Genomic DNA, 15,838 nt, shown 5'->3' on the forward strand with positions numbered 1-15,838 from the left:
GTCCAAAAAATGTGGACAATCCGGAAGAGTTACGGTTATAAATATGCAATTTAATGCATATTTATTCGCGTAGCCCTTCCGAACGGGAGACACCTAGGTTTCGCGACCGACTTGGTTGTCTAGACACAAAAAAAACCCTAGGCACGAGAGGTGGAAAGGCCTTACCCTCGAAGCGTAATCGATCGCCGCCGAAGATGCCCTGCGAAGACGGCGCCCTACCCTCAAACTCGACGTAGATCCTGCAAAAATAAGAATTTTTTGATCCAATTAACAAACATGCGACAAGCAAAATCTATATATCTTATAAAGCAAAACCCCACTATAGAATCATTTAATTAGTCTATCTCAACATGCAGTCTAGCCTCAAGAATCATCCAGGGAACTTTCGCCTCTGTAAACTGAGATGTCCATCAGTTATAGACCACAAAGTCACCCTTCTCCGGATTCAACTATCGACAATCCAATTCAGTCCCACTGCCGTGCATGATCGCTTACTCTACAGCGTCCTTAAAGCAGCGAATTTGCCCACGCCTCCTTTCTCGACAACCCCTCAGTGTGCATCATTGAACTAAAGAATTCTAGAAGCAAAGGTAAGACCGAAGTGGATTGCTGAACTCTGCAGTTTGGATTGACAGTTTAGGGTCGAACTAAGATTGATACAACTGTTTTTTTTTTCTAGCTTTTCAACGTGGATAATAAGAAAATGCATGCCTACCAGGTACCAGATGTTTGTAGAAGTTTGAAACCACCAAAACTGGTATACGTAATATATTATGTGCTCTCGAAAACTGGGTGCTAACAAGAATTTGTGAGAAAATGGACATCACTCAAGATAATATACGTAATTAATATTATGTGCTCTCGAAAACTGGGTGCTCTCGACCAATCCCAAGTCTAACATTCGGACTCCAAGCTTAACTACTGCTTGACATTTGACAAGCTAAAAACAGGATACATACCTGCCGGTGTCGGCGGCGTGCCGAGGCGGAGCAGCGCGGCCGAGCCGCAGCGGGGCCGACAGGCAGCAGCAACAGCACGTCAGCTAGCCCGGGCCGCCACGGTGCCGCATGGCGGCGGCGTGCCGGAGCAGCAGCAGCGCGCAGCCGTAGCAGCACCGCGGAGCAGCAACACCGGCCGGGCGACGGGCTCGCAGCAGCAGCTCCGGGCGGCGTCCTCGCAGCAGGCGGAGGGGTCGCGCAGCAGCTCCGAGCGACGGCCTCGCAGCAGCAGCCCCGGGCGGCGGGCTCGCAGCAGCAACTCACCGGCCGGGCGACGGGCTCGCAACAGCAGCTCCGGGCGGCGGCCTCGTGGGCGCAGGCGCGGGCAGGGGCAGGGGACGGAAGGCGTGGGCGCGGCAGGAGCAGGAGCAGGGGACGGCGGGCGGCGGGGGCGGGCAGGGGCAGGGGGCGGCTGGCGGCGGGCAGCGGGGGCGAGCTAGGGCGCGAGGAGGGGGGCGGCGGCGCGGAAGCGAGGTTGGGGCGCGGCCATGGTCGACGGCGGCGCGAGGTTGGGGGCGGCGGCGTGGGGTCGCGAGGTTGGGCACGGCGGCGTGGGCTCGCGAGGTTGGGGACGGCGGCGCGGGGGGTCAGGTGCGGGAAGACTGCGTTTTTTCTTTTTTTTTCTTTTCCAATCCAACTATTCCAGCCATAAAACCCTAAGTCCCTCACCTTTGCCGTGTGGCCCTTCAGGGTGTTCCCAGCAAGAAAACACACGGCATATCTACATTTGTCGTGTTCCCACCAAAAGTGCACACGGCAAAGGTTTTTTTCAATTTTTTTTTGATTTCCCTTCCTTCTTTACTAAAATGAACGGAACAGGCCAACCGGGTTAGGAACGCGCGAAACCGAGGTTACCTTTACACATAAAATAACGTGTCCCGGTTCTAAAACTGATTTTTCCAAAAAAATTGGAGCGACAGAAAGTGGACGCTTAGTTCAAATCCGGACCGTTTCCAGCGGAATCGGCAGGACACCGCACGGAGCCGCATGTCTACCCAGAAAGCTAACCCGCGCGACACGCATGTGATCTGTGGTGTATATGTGTTCCTCTATCAACATGCAGAGGTCCCGTTGAACTATTGAATGCGCCCTCTGTAGCTGCTTCACAAAAATAGCCCGCTTCGGCACTCGGGAAATGGGAAACGGGTTTTTCGTTGCACCGAAAGGGAAACACTGCATACGGCGTTGCTTCCCGTCCCAAGGCACACGCACGTGCCCGATATGGGTTCGTTCCGACGAACTATGCGTGTCCGGAGGGCAATACCTAGCTCTTTTGCCCTAATAGCCATATAACTCCGGACATGATAGCTCATTTCGTGAAGGGTTTTTCAGAAGAACATCCATATCCCGCATCCGTCTTTTGTTCTCGCTACTAGGTCACATAAAACGATGCCCCGCAACGTCTCGCATATTTCCGACTTTGTTTCGATACATTTCTGCCCAAAATGGGACCCACATGAAATGACGAACGACCAGAACCGCAGGCCGGGGTTCACCAAGTTGGGAACGCGCGAAACCGAGGTTACCTTTACACATAAAATAACGTTTCCCGGTTCTAAAATTGATTTTTCCAAAAAATTTGGGGTGACAGAAAGTGGACGCTTAGTTCAAATCTGGACCGTTTCCAGCGGAATCGGCAGGACACCGCACAGAGCCGCATGTCTACTCAGAAAGCTAACCCGCGCAGAACGCATGTGATTTGTGGTGTATATGTGTTCCTCTATCAACGTGCAGAGGTTTCGTTGAATTATTGAATGTGCCCTCTGTAGGTGCTTCAGAAAAATAGCCCGCTTCGGCACTCGGGAAATGGGAAACGGGTTTTTCGTTGCACCGAAAGGGAAACACTGCATACGGCGTTGCTTCTCGTCCCAAGGCACATGCACGTGCCTGATATGGGCTCGTTCCGACGAACTATGCGTGTCCGGAGGGCAATACCTAGCTCTTTGGCCCTAATAGCCATATAATTCCGGACATGATAGCTCATTTCGTGAAGGGTTTTTCAGAAGAACATCCATATCCCGCATCCGTCTTTTGTTCTCGCTACTAGGTCACATAAAACGATGCCCCGCAACGTCTCGCATATTTCCGACTTTGTTTTGATACATTTACGCCCAAAATGGGACCCACATGAAATGACGAACCACCGGAACCGCGAGTCGGGGTTCACCAAGTTGGGAACGCGCGAAACCGAGGTTACCTTTACACATAAAATAACGTGTCCCGGTTCTAAAAATGATTTTTCCAAAAATTTGGGGCAACAGAAAGTGGACGCTTAGTTCAAATCCGGACCGTTTCCAGCGGAATCGGCAGGACACCGCACGGAGCCGCATGTCTACCCAGAAAGCTAATCCGCGCAGCACGCATGTGATTTGTGGTGTATATGCGTTCCTCTATCAACGTGCAGAGGTCCCGTTGAATTATTGAATGTGCCCTCTGTAGGTGCTTCAAAAAATAGCCCGCTTCGGCACTCGGGAAATGGGAAATGGGTTTTTCGTTGCACCGAAAGGGAAACACTGCATACGGCGTTGCTTCCCGTCCCAGGGCACACGCACGTGCCCGATATGGGCTCGTTCCGATGAACTATGCGTGTCCGGAGGGCAATACCTAGCCTTTTGCCCTAATAGCCATATAACTCCGGACATGATAGCTCATTTCGTGAAGGGTTTTTCAGAAGAACATCCATATCCCACATCCGTCTTTTGTTCTCGCTACTAGGTCACATAAAACGACACCCCGCAACGTCTCGCATATTTCCGACTTTGCTTCGATACATTTCTGCTTAAAATGGGACCCACATGAAATGACGAACCACCAGAATCGCAAGCCGGGGTTCACCAAGTTGGGAACGCGCGAAACCGAGGTTACCTTTACACATAAAATAACGTGTCCCGGTTCTAAAAATGATTTTTCCAAAAAATTTGGGGCGACAGAAAGTGGACGCTTAGTTCAAATCCGGACCGTTTCCACCGGAATCGGCCGGACACCGCACGGAGCCGCATGTCTACCCAGAAAGCTAACCCGCGCAGCACGCATGTGATTTGTGGTGTATATGCGTTCCTCTATCAACGTGCAGAGGTCCCGTTGAATTATTGAATGTGCCCTCTCTAGGTGCTTCACAAAAATAGCCCGCTTCGGCACTCGGGAAATGGGAAACGGGTTTTTCGTTGCACCGAAAGGGAAACACTGCATACGGCGTTGCTTCCCGTCCCAAGGCACATGCACGTGCCCGATATGGGCTCGTTCCGATGAACTATGCGTGTCCGGAGGGCAATACCTAGCCTTTTGCCCTAATAGCCATATAACTCCGGACATGATAGCTCATTTCGTGAAGGGTTTTTCAGAAGAACATCCATATCCCACATCCGTCTTTTGTTCTCGCTACTAGGTCACATAAAACGACACCCCGCAACGTCTCGCATATTTCCGACTTTGTTTCGATACATTTCTGCCCAAAATGGGACCCACATGAAATGACGAACCACCAGAACCGCAAGCCGGGGTTCACCAAGTTGGGAACGCGCGAAACCGAGGTTACCTTTACACATAAAATAACGTGTCCCGGTTCTAAAAATGATTTTTCCAAAACAATTGAGGCGACAGAAAGTGGACGCTTAGTTCAAATCCGAACCGTTTCCAACAGAATCGGCAGGACACCGCACGAAGCCCCATGTCTACCCAGAAAGCTAACCCGCACAGCGCGTATGTGATCTGTGGTGTATATGCGTTCCTCTATCAACGTGCAGAGGTCCCGTTGAATTATTGAATGTGCCCTCTGTAGGTGCTTCACAAAAATAGCCCGCTTCAGCACTCGGGAAATGGGAAACGGGTTTTTCGTTGCACCGAAAGGAAAACACTGCATACGGTGTTGCTTCCCGTCCCAAGGCACACGCACGTGCCCGATATGGGCTCGTTCCGACGAACTATGCGTGTCCGGAGGACAATACCTAGCTCTTTTGCCCTAATAGCCATATAACTCCGGACATGATAACTCATTTCGTGAAGCGTTTTTCAGAAGAACATCCATATCCCGCATCCATCTTTTGTTCTCGCTACTAGGTCACATAAAACGACGCCCCGCAACGTCTCGCATATTTCCGACTTTGTTTCGATACATTTCTGCCCAAAATGGGACCCACATGAAATGACGAACCACCAGAACCGCAGGCCGGGGTTCACCAAGTTGGGAACGCACAAAGAAAACACATGGGTATATATAGGGAGGGCGAGTGCTGAAACGGCGGGAAAGAAACGGTGGGAAAGAAGAGAGAAATGGCGGGGAAGAAGAGGGAAATTGACCTTTGCCGTGTGCTTTATGATATGGCACACGGCAAAGACACCTTTGCCGTGTTCTTTTTGATATGGCACACGGCAATGACACCTTTGCCGTGTTCCTTCCTCTTTTGAACACGGCGAAGGTTTCGCGCCAAAATACTGCCGACATTCTACTTCGCGCGGGAAAAGTTGGCGGGAGGGGAGGGTTCGCGCGGGAAAAGTTGGCGGGAGGGGAGGGGTGTCCGCGGGAGAAGGATCTTTGCCGTGTGTCCGTTAGGGACACACGGCAAAGGCACATCGTTATGACGGCGCCGTCCTGAGAACTCCCTCGGGACACGTGGCGCAGCTTTTGCCGTGCCGCCGACCTTTGCCGTGTGTCCTGGTCGAAGTTCGCCGTGTTCAACTCTTTGTTGTGTTCTTTTTCGGACCTTCACCGTGGTGGGTTGTTTGCCGTGTTCTTTCTTGAGATGTTGCCGTGTTTTAAACCTTTGCCGTGTTCTTTCTCCGTGGTACACGGCAAAGCTTGTAATTGCCGTGTTCCGAGGCTCTTGGCACACGGCAAAGGTTTAGCAACACAGCAACTTCAGTTTTTCCCGTAGTGACTCCACTTCATAATTTATCTTAAAAAACTAGCATGTACACTTATTTGTGAACGGAGGGAGTATGCGTGAAAATGGTTGCATTTTCTTTCGGAACTTACAAGTGTCATGCACATACAATATGTATCGCACGCGCAGCCAGAATACATGGTATATGCACAGTGTCCGTATACATACATGCAAAAAAGAACTCGTGGACACCACAACTCCACAAGCCAGTCAAAGATCTATACGCAACATAATGAAAACAGAGTTCCATGTGTAGTAAATAACTGATATATGTTCAAGGCATTACAAGGAATAATCGACCAGGTTCATCTTGTTCATCACATGCTTGTATCGCCATCCTATATATACATAATTGATCATCTCGTCGAAGTACATGTCATGCATGAATTGATCGCAAATCCAGATTAGGGTTTGGGTTCCGGCATCAGCATCGCCATGGCCTCTATGCAACCCATCAACTCCACCGCCTTGTACCCAGTCAACTCCTCCGGATGATTACTCAACGGCACGGCCAGGATCTGCCTCGCTAGGAACAGCGCCGAGGCAGCGACGGCGGACGGAAGGATCTTGCCGACGAACCTGAACTCCGGCAGCGTCAAGTCGACAAGCCGCAATGCGAGTGTCCTCACCAGGAACTCGTCTTTCCGCTTGAAGAACCTCGTGAAGCGCTCGACGAACGTGAATGCGGTCGGGCCATCCATGACGCAATCCAGATCCATGACGAGCTCTCGCTCCATCGCCTCCACGGCGGCCACGGTGGTCCCGACAAACTCTTCGACGACTTCGGCGTCGAGCCTTCGCTCGCTGCTGGTCTCCTCGTACTTGGCGGCAAGGGAGACGATGGCCGCCGCGACTAGGCGGAGCGCCTCGTCGTGGGATGGCACGGGGCGCACGGTGAGGACGCGGTCAAGGTAGGCGACGGCGCGGCAGAGCGTGCCCTGTGGCAGGTCGCCGAGGTGGCGGGCGAACGCGTCCATCCAGAGAACGAGCTCGGCGCGCATCGACGGGCTGATGCGTCCCTGCTGCGTCGTGGACATGTACTGTGCGTCAGGGTGCTCCCTGGGGTCCTTCTCCTTGGCGCGGAGGTCGGCGTCGATGTCAGGCTCGTAGGGGTCGGCGTCGAACTGCAGCTGCATGTTATTCTCGGTTTTCTCCGCGCCGGCGGCGGAAGAGAAGGGACAAGCGGCCGTGACGGCGGCCTGTTGCAGGTGCTGCATCGGCTGGAGCAGCATGTTGGCCGTGGCGAGGGCTGGGTCGCCGGTGATGGAAGAGATGACCGAGCTCTCGAGTAGTTGCCCGATTCGGACGTCTAGGGCTAGGGCGAGCAGCAGTGTAACGCAGGCGCTCTAGGGCCAGGTGATGCATAGGAGTGTGAATTTATATCGATGGCGACGGCGATGGTAGTTTGCTGATCCAGTTCGGTTTCCTTTTTCGACATGATGTTTAGGTTTCTTTTCTTTTTCTGACATCATGCTGGTTTCATTTCGGTTTGGGTATTCCGTATCCGACTCCAAATATTTTGGCTGAACCGTCTCCACACTGCCTTTGGTCTTGCACTTCCAGTCTCTGAGAGTGTTGCACATATATTCCATGGTGTTGCTAGCGTGACTTGCAAGAAACTTTTTAATCCACGTGCATTTCTTGTCCCTATAATTGCATGAGATTACTGGGAATAACTAAGGGGGCATCCTTTCTCTACATCTGGGAGATCTTCTCCCTTGAGCCATGATTTACCGGGCAAGTCAAAGTCAGGTTGTGTATCTAGTTCGGTTGCCAACAATCACTTCGGCCAACAATTCATTTTCAGCTCATTTTTGCATATTGTTTGGTTGCCAACAAAGGTGGATTTTGGGTAGGGGTGAAAATTCAGCTTGTTTGGTTGCATACAGTTCGGTGGTGTGGTTACCATTTCTCTCGAGTGGTGACATTACCACACACTACTGTGAACTAACAGACAGCATATGAAACTAATAGACAACATATCAAACAAACATGTGTTACTAAATTAACGCCGTTTAGCCCTAGATACTTTCAAAAAGCAGTTCGTTGACATTTTACCTAGTTAATATCAAGTAGGAGTTCACCACAAGTAGGAATTATACAATATAGGATAGTTCATAGAACATGGTGTGGCCTCTCTAAGCCCACATAGCATCAGCACACTCCTCCCTCTAGTTCCTCTAGGCATCATTATCAGTGGCACCGACACCATGACCAGCATCAATGTCGTCAGACGTCACGTCATTCTCTTACGGTAAGAAATCATCAAGACCTCACCCTAAGATCCAGTTGTCTAGAGTGCAACATGCAAGAACTAGCTTAACTTAGATGGGGAAAGTATGAAATGGCTTCTACTCAAGGATCTTAAATTATTCTTGAGAGCACTGAATGCCCTCTCGATCTAAGGCTTGAGTGTTTGAGATTGAAAAAGTTCCTTCCACATTTTTGGGGTAGAACCTTGCAGAGAACTCGTTGAGATGGTACTTGTTGACTTGAAGGGTGGGAGAATTCTAGGGCAGCAAGCATATCTGGCAACATCTAGGCAGAACTTAACCTCGGGGATTTTGAGTCCATCAGGTTCGTTCAAGCTGCCAGCAAGAATCGTTGCACCATGGAATGATCCTTCCCATACAGCTAACACATATGTGAAACTTCATATCGAAATCAATGGAGGCAAGCGCATTTTGGCTGGTGTAGTGCTTTCTCCCCATGTATGCATGAGAGTCGCTTCTGGGCACTCTAGCTGCGACATGAGTACTGATGGCGTGTATTCGTCGTATGCAGACACGCTGTTGGGGAACCCCAAGAGAAAGGTGTGATGAGCACAACAGCAAGTTTTCCCTCAATACGAAACCAATGTTTAATCGACCGGTAGGATAAATGCGTGACTTCTGAAGGTGTTGCTGGCTGACTAGTGGCAGGGCGCACTACCGCTGTCATCAACAACGTGAAACCTGCACACAACACAACCCAAGTACTTTACCCTAACTTACAGTGAGGTTGTCAATCTCACCGGTTTGCTGAACACAAAGGATTAGACATATTGAATGAAAGAAGATGTTTGCAGAAAGTAAACAGAACATGATTGCAGTCGAATTTATCAGTAAAGGAAATAGGACCGGGGTCCATAGTTCACTAGAGGTGTCTCTCCATAAAGAAATAGCATGTTGGGTGAACAAATTACAGCTAGGCAATTGACAGAATATCGACCATACATGACAAGATGATTACAATGAGATTTGGTATTGGGAATTACAACATAATACATAGACCGTAATCCAACTGTGTCTATGACTAATAATCCACCTTCAGGTTAGCGCCCGCACACCTTCCAGTATAAAGTTGCAAGCAACAAACTATCACATTAAGCAATGTGTGTAAATTAAACAATAGAATTATCCTTGGATAAAACATTGTTGTTTTCTCCCTAGTAGCAACAACACATCTACAACCTTAGAAGTTATAAAGTCACTCTCCCAGGAAATAGAGGCATGAACCTACTATCGAGCATAAATACCCCCTCCTGGAGTCACAAGTGTCCACTTGGCCAGAGTTTGTACTAGCAACGGAGAGCATGCAAGATCACAAATAACATATGACATGCATATATAATCAATCTCAACATAGTATTCAACATTCATCAGATCCCAGCAAACCAAACAGAAAGGATTACATAAAGATGATCTTGATCATGTAGGGCAGCTCACAAGATCGATACATGAAGCACAAAGTAGAGAAGACAACTATCTAGCTACTGCTATGGACCCATAGTCCAGGGATGAACTACTCACGCATCACTTCGGAGGCGGGCATGGCAATGTAGATGCATCCGGCGATGATTTCCCCCTCCGACGGGGTGCCGGGAAGAGCTTCAGAACCCCCGAGATGGGTTCGGCGATGGCGACCGCGACGGAACTTTTCGTGGATGGAGGCTCGTGTATCTAGGGTTTTCCCGAGGAGATGTACAAATAGACAGAGGATTTAGGTCGGTGGGGCGCCTGGTGGCCCCACACCTACCCTAGGCGCGGGCCGGGCCCAGGCAGCGCCTAGGGGTGGTCTGGGCGCCCTGGTGTACCGCTTCGTCCCCCCTCTAGACTTCGTCTTCGTTTCGGTAAAATATTGATTTCGGCTTTTGTTTCGTCCAATTCCGAGAATATTTCCTGTACAACTTTTCTGAAATACAAAAACAACAGAAAACAGGGAACTGGCACTGTGGCATCTTGTTAATAGATTAGTGACGGAAATCATGTAAAGTGCAACAAAGTGTAAACAAAACATATATGAATTAGTGTAAAATAAGCATGTAGCATCAATAATTATAGATACGTTTGAGACGTATCAGCATCCCCAAGCTTAACTCCTGCTCGTCCTTGAGTAGGTAAGTGATAACCAAATAATTTTTTAGGTGACAGGAAGCCAACACAATCTTGATCAAGCATGTAAAGCATTGTGAGTTGGGATCTAAGTACTCTAACATAAGCATAATAGATATAATTCAATAGAACTTAGCAACTATTTTATAACATGAAGAGTAACTCAAACAAAGGATCATGAATAATAGTACATTGAAAGCAACTGTGTGTTTATGATCATAGAGTAAACATAAAAAAGTGGTACTCCACATGTCCTTATGGAATAGCAAAACATAAATCAAGGACACCTTCAAAGTTTAAGAGGTGACTAGATACAAGTAATTTAAGAACAAGCAATAGCACAATCATAAATCAATCAATAATATTTTTTGGACTATGCAAATTTCACTAAGAATGACAACTATGCTCACTTAATCGGTGCATAAAGTAGAAGATGAAGACTCAACATGAAAGTAAAAGAAAGACCATGCACAGAGGGAAGCAGGGATTACCCATGTGCTAGAGCTTTTTATTTTAAAAGCAATAGGAGTGTTGAAAATATTTATTCTGAGAGATGCAACTCATGTCAACGGTAGTAATAAACAGTATGGCTTATGCATAATTACTTCCTATAAGTTTGCTTGCCTCATACATAATATACTAATAGTGCTCACACCTTGTCCTAATTAGGTTGGACTTCTATGTATTTTCATCACATACATATGTTTTAACCAAGTGTCACAAAGGGTACAAAGGTCCTTAGGAGATGAATCTCATTTGATTTCTCAATTTTGATGAATCTCAACTTTTTTGGACATCCATACCGGGAAAACAATGAAAACAGATATTTGGATTTTTGCCCAGCTGAAACTTCCACCATGTGAACATGGATTTAGTTGGCGGCCCAATGTTCCTCTCTAACAATATGCATACTCCAATCTTTTCAACTCATGGTAAATCTCCCTTACTTTAAACAAGATGAGAATGCATAGTAATTCACATGATATTCAACAAAAGCATATTGATGGTGTTCCTCATGACAGCATGGTTATCACACAACAAGCAACTTATAAGAACTAAAAAATGCATAGGACATAATACCTACCACAATAGTTTTTAGACTACTCCCATGAGCTATAATTTACACAACACAGGTGATTTTTTAAAAGGTTTAAAGGTAGCACACAAGCAATTTACTTTGGAGTGGCGGTAAAATACCACATATAGGTAGATATGGTGGACACAATTGGCAACTTTGGTTTTTTGTGGTTGGATGCACGAGTAGAGCTCATACTTGGTACAGGTGAAGGCTAGCAAAAACACTGGAAGCGACCCACTAAGAGAGCAATAATGGCCATAATCATGCATAGCGACAAAAAACTATGAATCAAAGCATAAATTGATATTACAAGTCAAAAACTAAATGATCATAGAGACTCTAGTTGACTGGTTATAGTCATAACATGTTATAAGCATGCGCCAAGTCAACCCAATAAAGCATCAAAGGAGAATACCACAATACTATGTTTATATGATTGAAACAACACAATATTTTTTTAATGACACATTATGCACTCTCAGGCATTTGAAACAAGTCATGCTAACACAATAAATACTAAGAATATGACAAGAATAATATCCAACATGACATGCCAAAATCTATGCCACGGTCTAGACAAGGTTCCATTTGCATCACCATAGTCATGAAATATTTTACTCGTATCCAACACCAATCAACTTATTTGAAATAACTCTCAGAGATGAAATTCAATATGTACCATAGAGCTAATCATAAATAAATAAATAATATTAACGTGCTCTGAACAAAATTCAAGTGAAAAAACAAGAGCTAAACGCAGTACCAGAAAACTAGAACACTCGCAGAATAATAACAACGAAAAATAGAACGTTCTATGCAATTAAAAAGGAGCGGGTCTTTCTCCAAAACAAATGTGCCGGGATCCAACATATGCTACAGAAAACAAAACAAAACAAAACAAAAATAAAGACGCTCCAAGAACAACACATAGTGTATGAAGCAATAAAAATATAGCGTATGGAGAGATGACCTGTTGTTTTGTTGATGAAGAGGGGATGCCTTGGGCATCCCCAAGCTTTGACGCTTGTACCTCTTGAATATGTCTTGGGGTGCAGGAGCATCCCCAAGCTTGAGGTTTTGTCCATTCTTCATCTCATCACATCATTCTTCTTTCCCTACACTTGAAAACTTTCTTCATATAAAACTTCGCACAATTCTTCATTAGCAGCATTAGTACAATCAAAATAAACATATCTACTTGTGTTCAGTACTAACAAATATCAAACATATATTAAAACATAAGCTACTGTAGCAACATTTCAAAAAGCTCTTTGATCAAAAGAACTAAAAAAACAAAGATATTTACAAGGCAAATGCAAATAGTGCAGAAATCTGTCAAAACAGAACAGGAGGAAAGATCGAAATTTTTGAAAATCATCCGTTGCTTATCTCGAAAAGTGGTCAACTAACGAAAGTTAGATAATAACCTGGGGCATATGAATAACAAATGACAGCTCAAAATTCCGCTCTGACTATTTTTACGAATTTTTATGGTGATATCACAGAATCTGTTTTCAGGACAACAACTTCCCCAAACATTACTTTTTTTCTATTAGAGGCTATTCTTGGCACAAAAAGGAAAAAAATGATAAGAAGCGGTCATTACAGTAGTAATAACTTCCAAGACTCAACAAAAAGAAAAACTACTGTAAATAAAATATGGGTTGTCTTCCATAAGCGCTTTTTTTAACGCCTTTCAGCTAGACGCAGTAAAAATGTGAGCATCAAGTATTATCAAGTGAAGAAGCATCAACATTATAAATGGTGGAAGCCTTGCGCATACCTCTCTTCTTTTTAAGTTTTTTCATAGGGAAACAACGAGAACCACCTTGTGGGGTGGTGAAGATCATGATACCTTGCCCAACATCAATCCTTGCTCCCAGGAGTTTTAGCAGTGATCGCCCAAGCGTGATTTGTCCTTTTCCTACACATTCGATGACAAGATAATCAGTGGATACCATTCTTCCTAAAAAAAAATTGTATGCACTCCTTCAGCAATTCTAATGGGTAATATAACATCATTATTGGTAAGAGATATTTCTTCTCCTCCCTCAGAAAGTCCCCAAAGATTTAAAGACTCGTAAATATCTCTAGGCATAAGGCAAAATTCAGACATAATATCACAACGAGCATAAAAAAATTTCACCACCTATATCAACTTTCACTGAAGGGAGCCAATTTGTGGGTTCAGAATTTATAGGAACTTGATCATATTTCTCCCGAAGCATACTATAACATTCGTTCAATCTAATTGTATTTGTCTCAAGAGTGTTTAATCTAGTAAAAATGCTCACAATGGATGAATCGAAATTACTAGGTGAGCTATATGTTGCAATCAACTTTTTTATGGCATTAAAAGCTTGATCTCCATCATAAAGAAGGAAATCTCCTCCATCTACTGTGTCCAAAGCATATCTATAACGCAGAATAAGACCAAAATAAAAACTACTAAGGAGCAAACTTGAAGTCATTCTCGGTTCAGTTTTAATGTAAGAACTATTAATTCTAGACCAAGCATCCTTGAAACTCTCCTCACTCCCTTGTTTGAAAGTGAAAATCATCTCCTCAGGCGACATAATAACAGGAGGAGACATTTTAGCAAAATTAAAACTAAGCAAAAGAAATAACAACTATAATGAAAACTATTTTTTTGTGTTTTTGATATAAAGACAACTGTAAAAGTAAACTAATTTTTTTATGTTTTTGATATAATAAAGCAAACAAAAACAAAAATAAAGTAAACTAAGCAAACTGTAACAAAGTAAAAAAGATTGGAGATGAGAGACTCCCCTTGCAGAAATCCTCTTTCTCCCCGGCAATGGCGCCAGAAAACAAGCTTGATGACGTGTACTCGTCGTATGCGGACACGCTGTTGGGGAACCCCAATAGGAAGGTGTGATGAGCACAACAACAAGTTTTCCCTCAGTACGAAACCAAGGTTTAATCGACCAGTAGGACAAAGGCGTGACTTCTGAAGGTGTTGTTGGCTGACTAGTGGCAGGACGCGCTACCGGTGTCCGCAACAACGTGGAACCTAAACACAACACAACCCAAGTACTTGGCCCCAACTTACAGTGAGGTTGTCAATCTCACCGGTTTCCTGAACACAAAGGATTAGACGTATCGAATGGAAGGAGATGTTTGTAGAAAGTAAACATGACATGATTGCATCTGAATTTATCAGTAAAGGAAATAGGATCGGGTTCCACAGTTCACTAGAGGTGTCTCTCCATAAAGAAATAACATGTTGGGTGAACAAATTACAGCTGGGCAATTGACCGAATATCGACCATACATGACAAGATGATTACGCTATCGCATTAAGCAATGTGTGTAAAGTAAACATGAACAAATTACAGCTGGGCACCCCTTCCAGTATAAAGTTGCAAGCAACAGACTATATATCGCATTAAGCAATGTGTGTAAAGTAAACAATAGAATTACCATCGGATAAAACATTGTTGTTTTCTCCCTAGTAGCAACATCACATCTACAACCTTAGAAGTTATAAAGTCACTCTCCCAGGAAACTAGATGCATGAACCTACTATCGAGCATAAATGCCCCCTTTTGGAGTCACAAGTGTCCACTTGGCCAGAGTTTCTACTAGCAACGGAGAGCATGCAAGATCACAAATAACATATGACATGAATATATAATCAATCTCAACATAGTATTCAACATTCATCAGATCCCAGTGATACGTCTCAAACGTATCTATAATTTCTTATGTTCCATGCTAGTTTTATGACAATATCTACATGTTTTATATGCACTTTATATCATATTATGGCATTTATTGGACTAACCTATTAACAAGATGCCACGAGTGCCGGTTTACGTTTATTATGTACGTTTATTGCGAGAAAAGACCCAAAAACCAAAGTGCTCGGAAAAATCCGGAAAAAATCACGGAAATTCTATTTCGCCGGAAGACTCACGGAGCCAGAAGGGCCAGGCCAGAGGAGGCCCAGGGCCTCCTCCCCATCAGCCGGCGCGGCCAGAAGGGGGGCCGCCCCACCCTATGGTGTGGGCCCCTCGGGACTCCACCGACGCTGCCCTTTCGCCTATATAATCCCCCGCGACGCGAAAACCCTCAATCAATCAATCATACTCCAGAAAGACTCTAGGGGCGCCGCCGCCATCGCGAAACTCCGTTTCGGGGGACAGAAGTCTCTGTTCCGGCACGCCGCCGGGACGGGGAATTGCCCCCGGAGTCATCTCCATCGACACCACCGCCATCTTCATCGTCGTTGCTGTCTCCTATGATGAGGAGGGAGTAGTTTTCCCCCGAGGCTAAGGGCTCTACCGGTAGCTATGTGGTTCATCTCTCTCTCCCATGTGATCTTTATGTGATCATGAGCTTTGTAATCTAGTTGAATATGTAGATGTTACTCTTGTCTATTATGCACTCTAGAGGTTACTTTAATATGAACTCCGGATTCACTCTCCACGGTGTGACGGTGACGAGTGTGCGCATCGTATGTGATTCCTTTATGAAGTTGTGGAG

General features: G+C 45.7%; 1 protein-coding gene across 1 annotated transcript in view; it reads right to left on the reverse strand.

The window, feature by feature from the left end:
- Positions 1 to 6,282: 6,282 nt before the first annotated feature.
- LOC124657387 (putative cyclin-F1-2) overlaps positions 6,283 to 15,838 on the reverse strand; it is a 37,469-nt gene continuing 27,913 nt past the window's right edge. Inside the window, exon 2 of the mRNA XM_047195947.1 lies at positions 6,283 to 7,224. Coding sequence (XP_047051903.1) covers positions 6,283 to 7,224 — 942 coding nt within the window. The remainder of the gene's footprint in view (positions 7,225 to 15,838) is intronic.

This window comes from Lolium rigidum, chromosome 5 (assembly GCF_022539505.1).
Source record: "Lolium rigidum isolate FL_2022 chromosome 5, APGP_CSIRO_Lrig_0.1, whole genome shotgun sequence".
Taxonomy (NCBI): Eukaryota; Viridiplantae; Streptophyta; class Magnoliopsida; order Poales; family Poaceae; genus Lolium; species Lolium rigidum.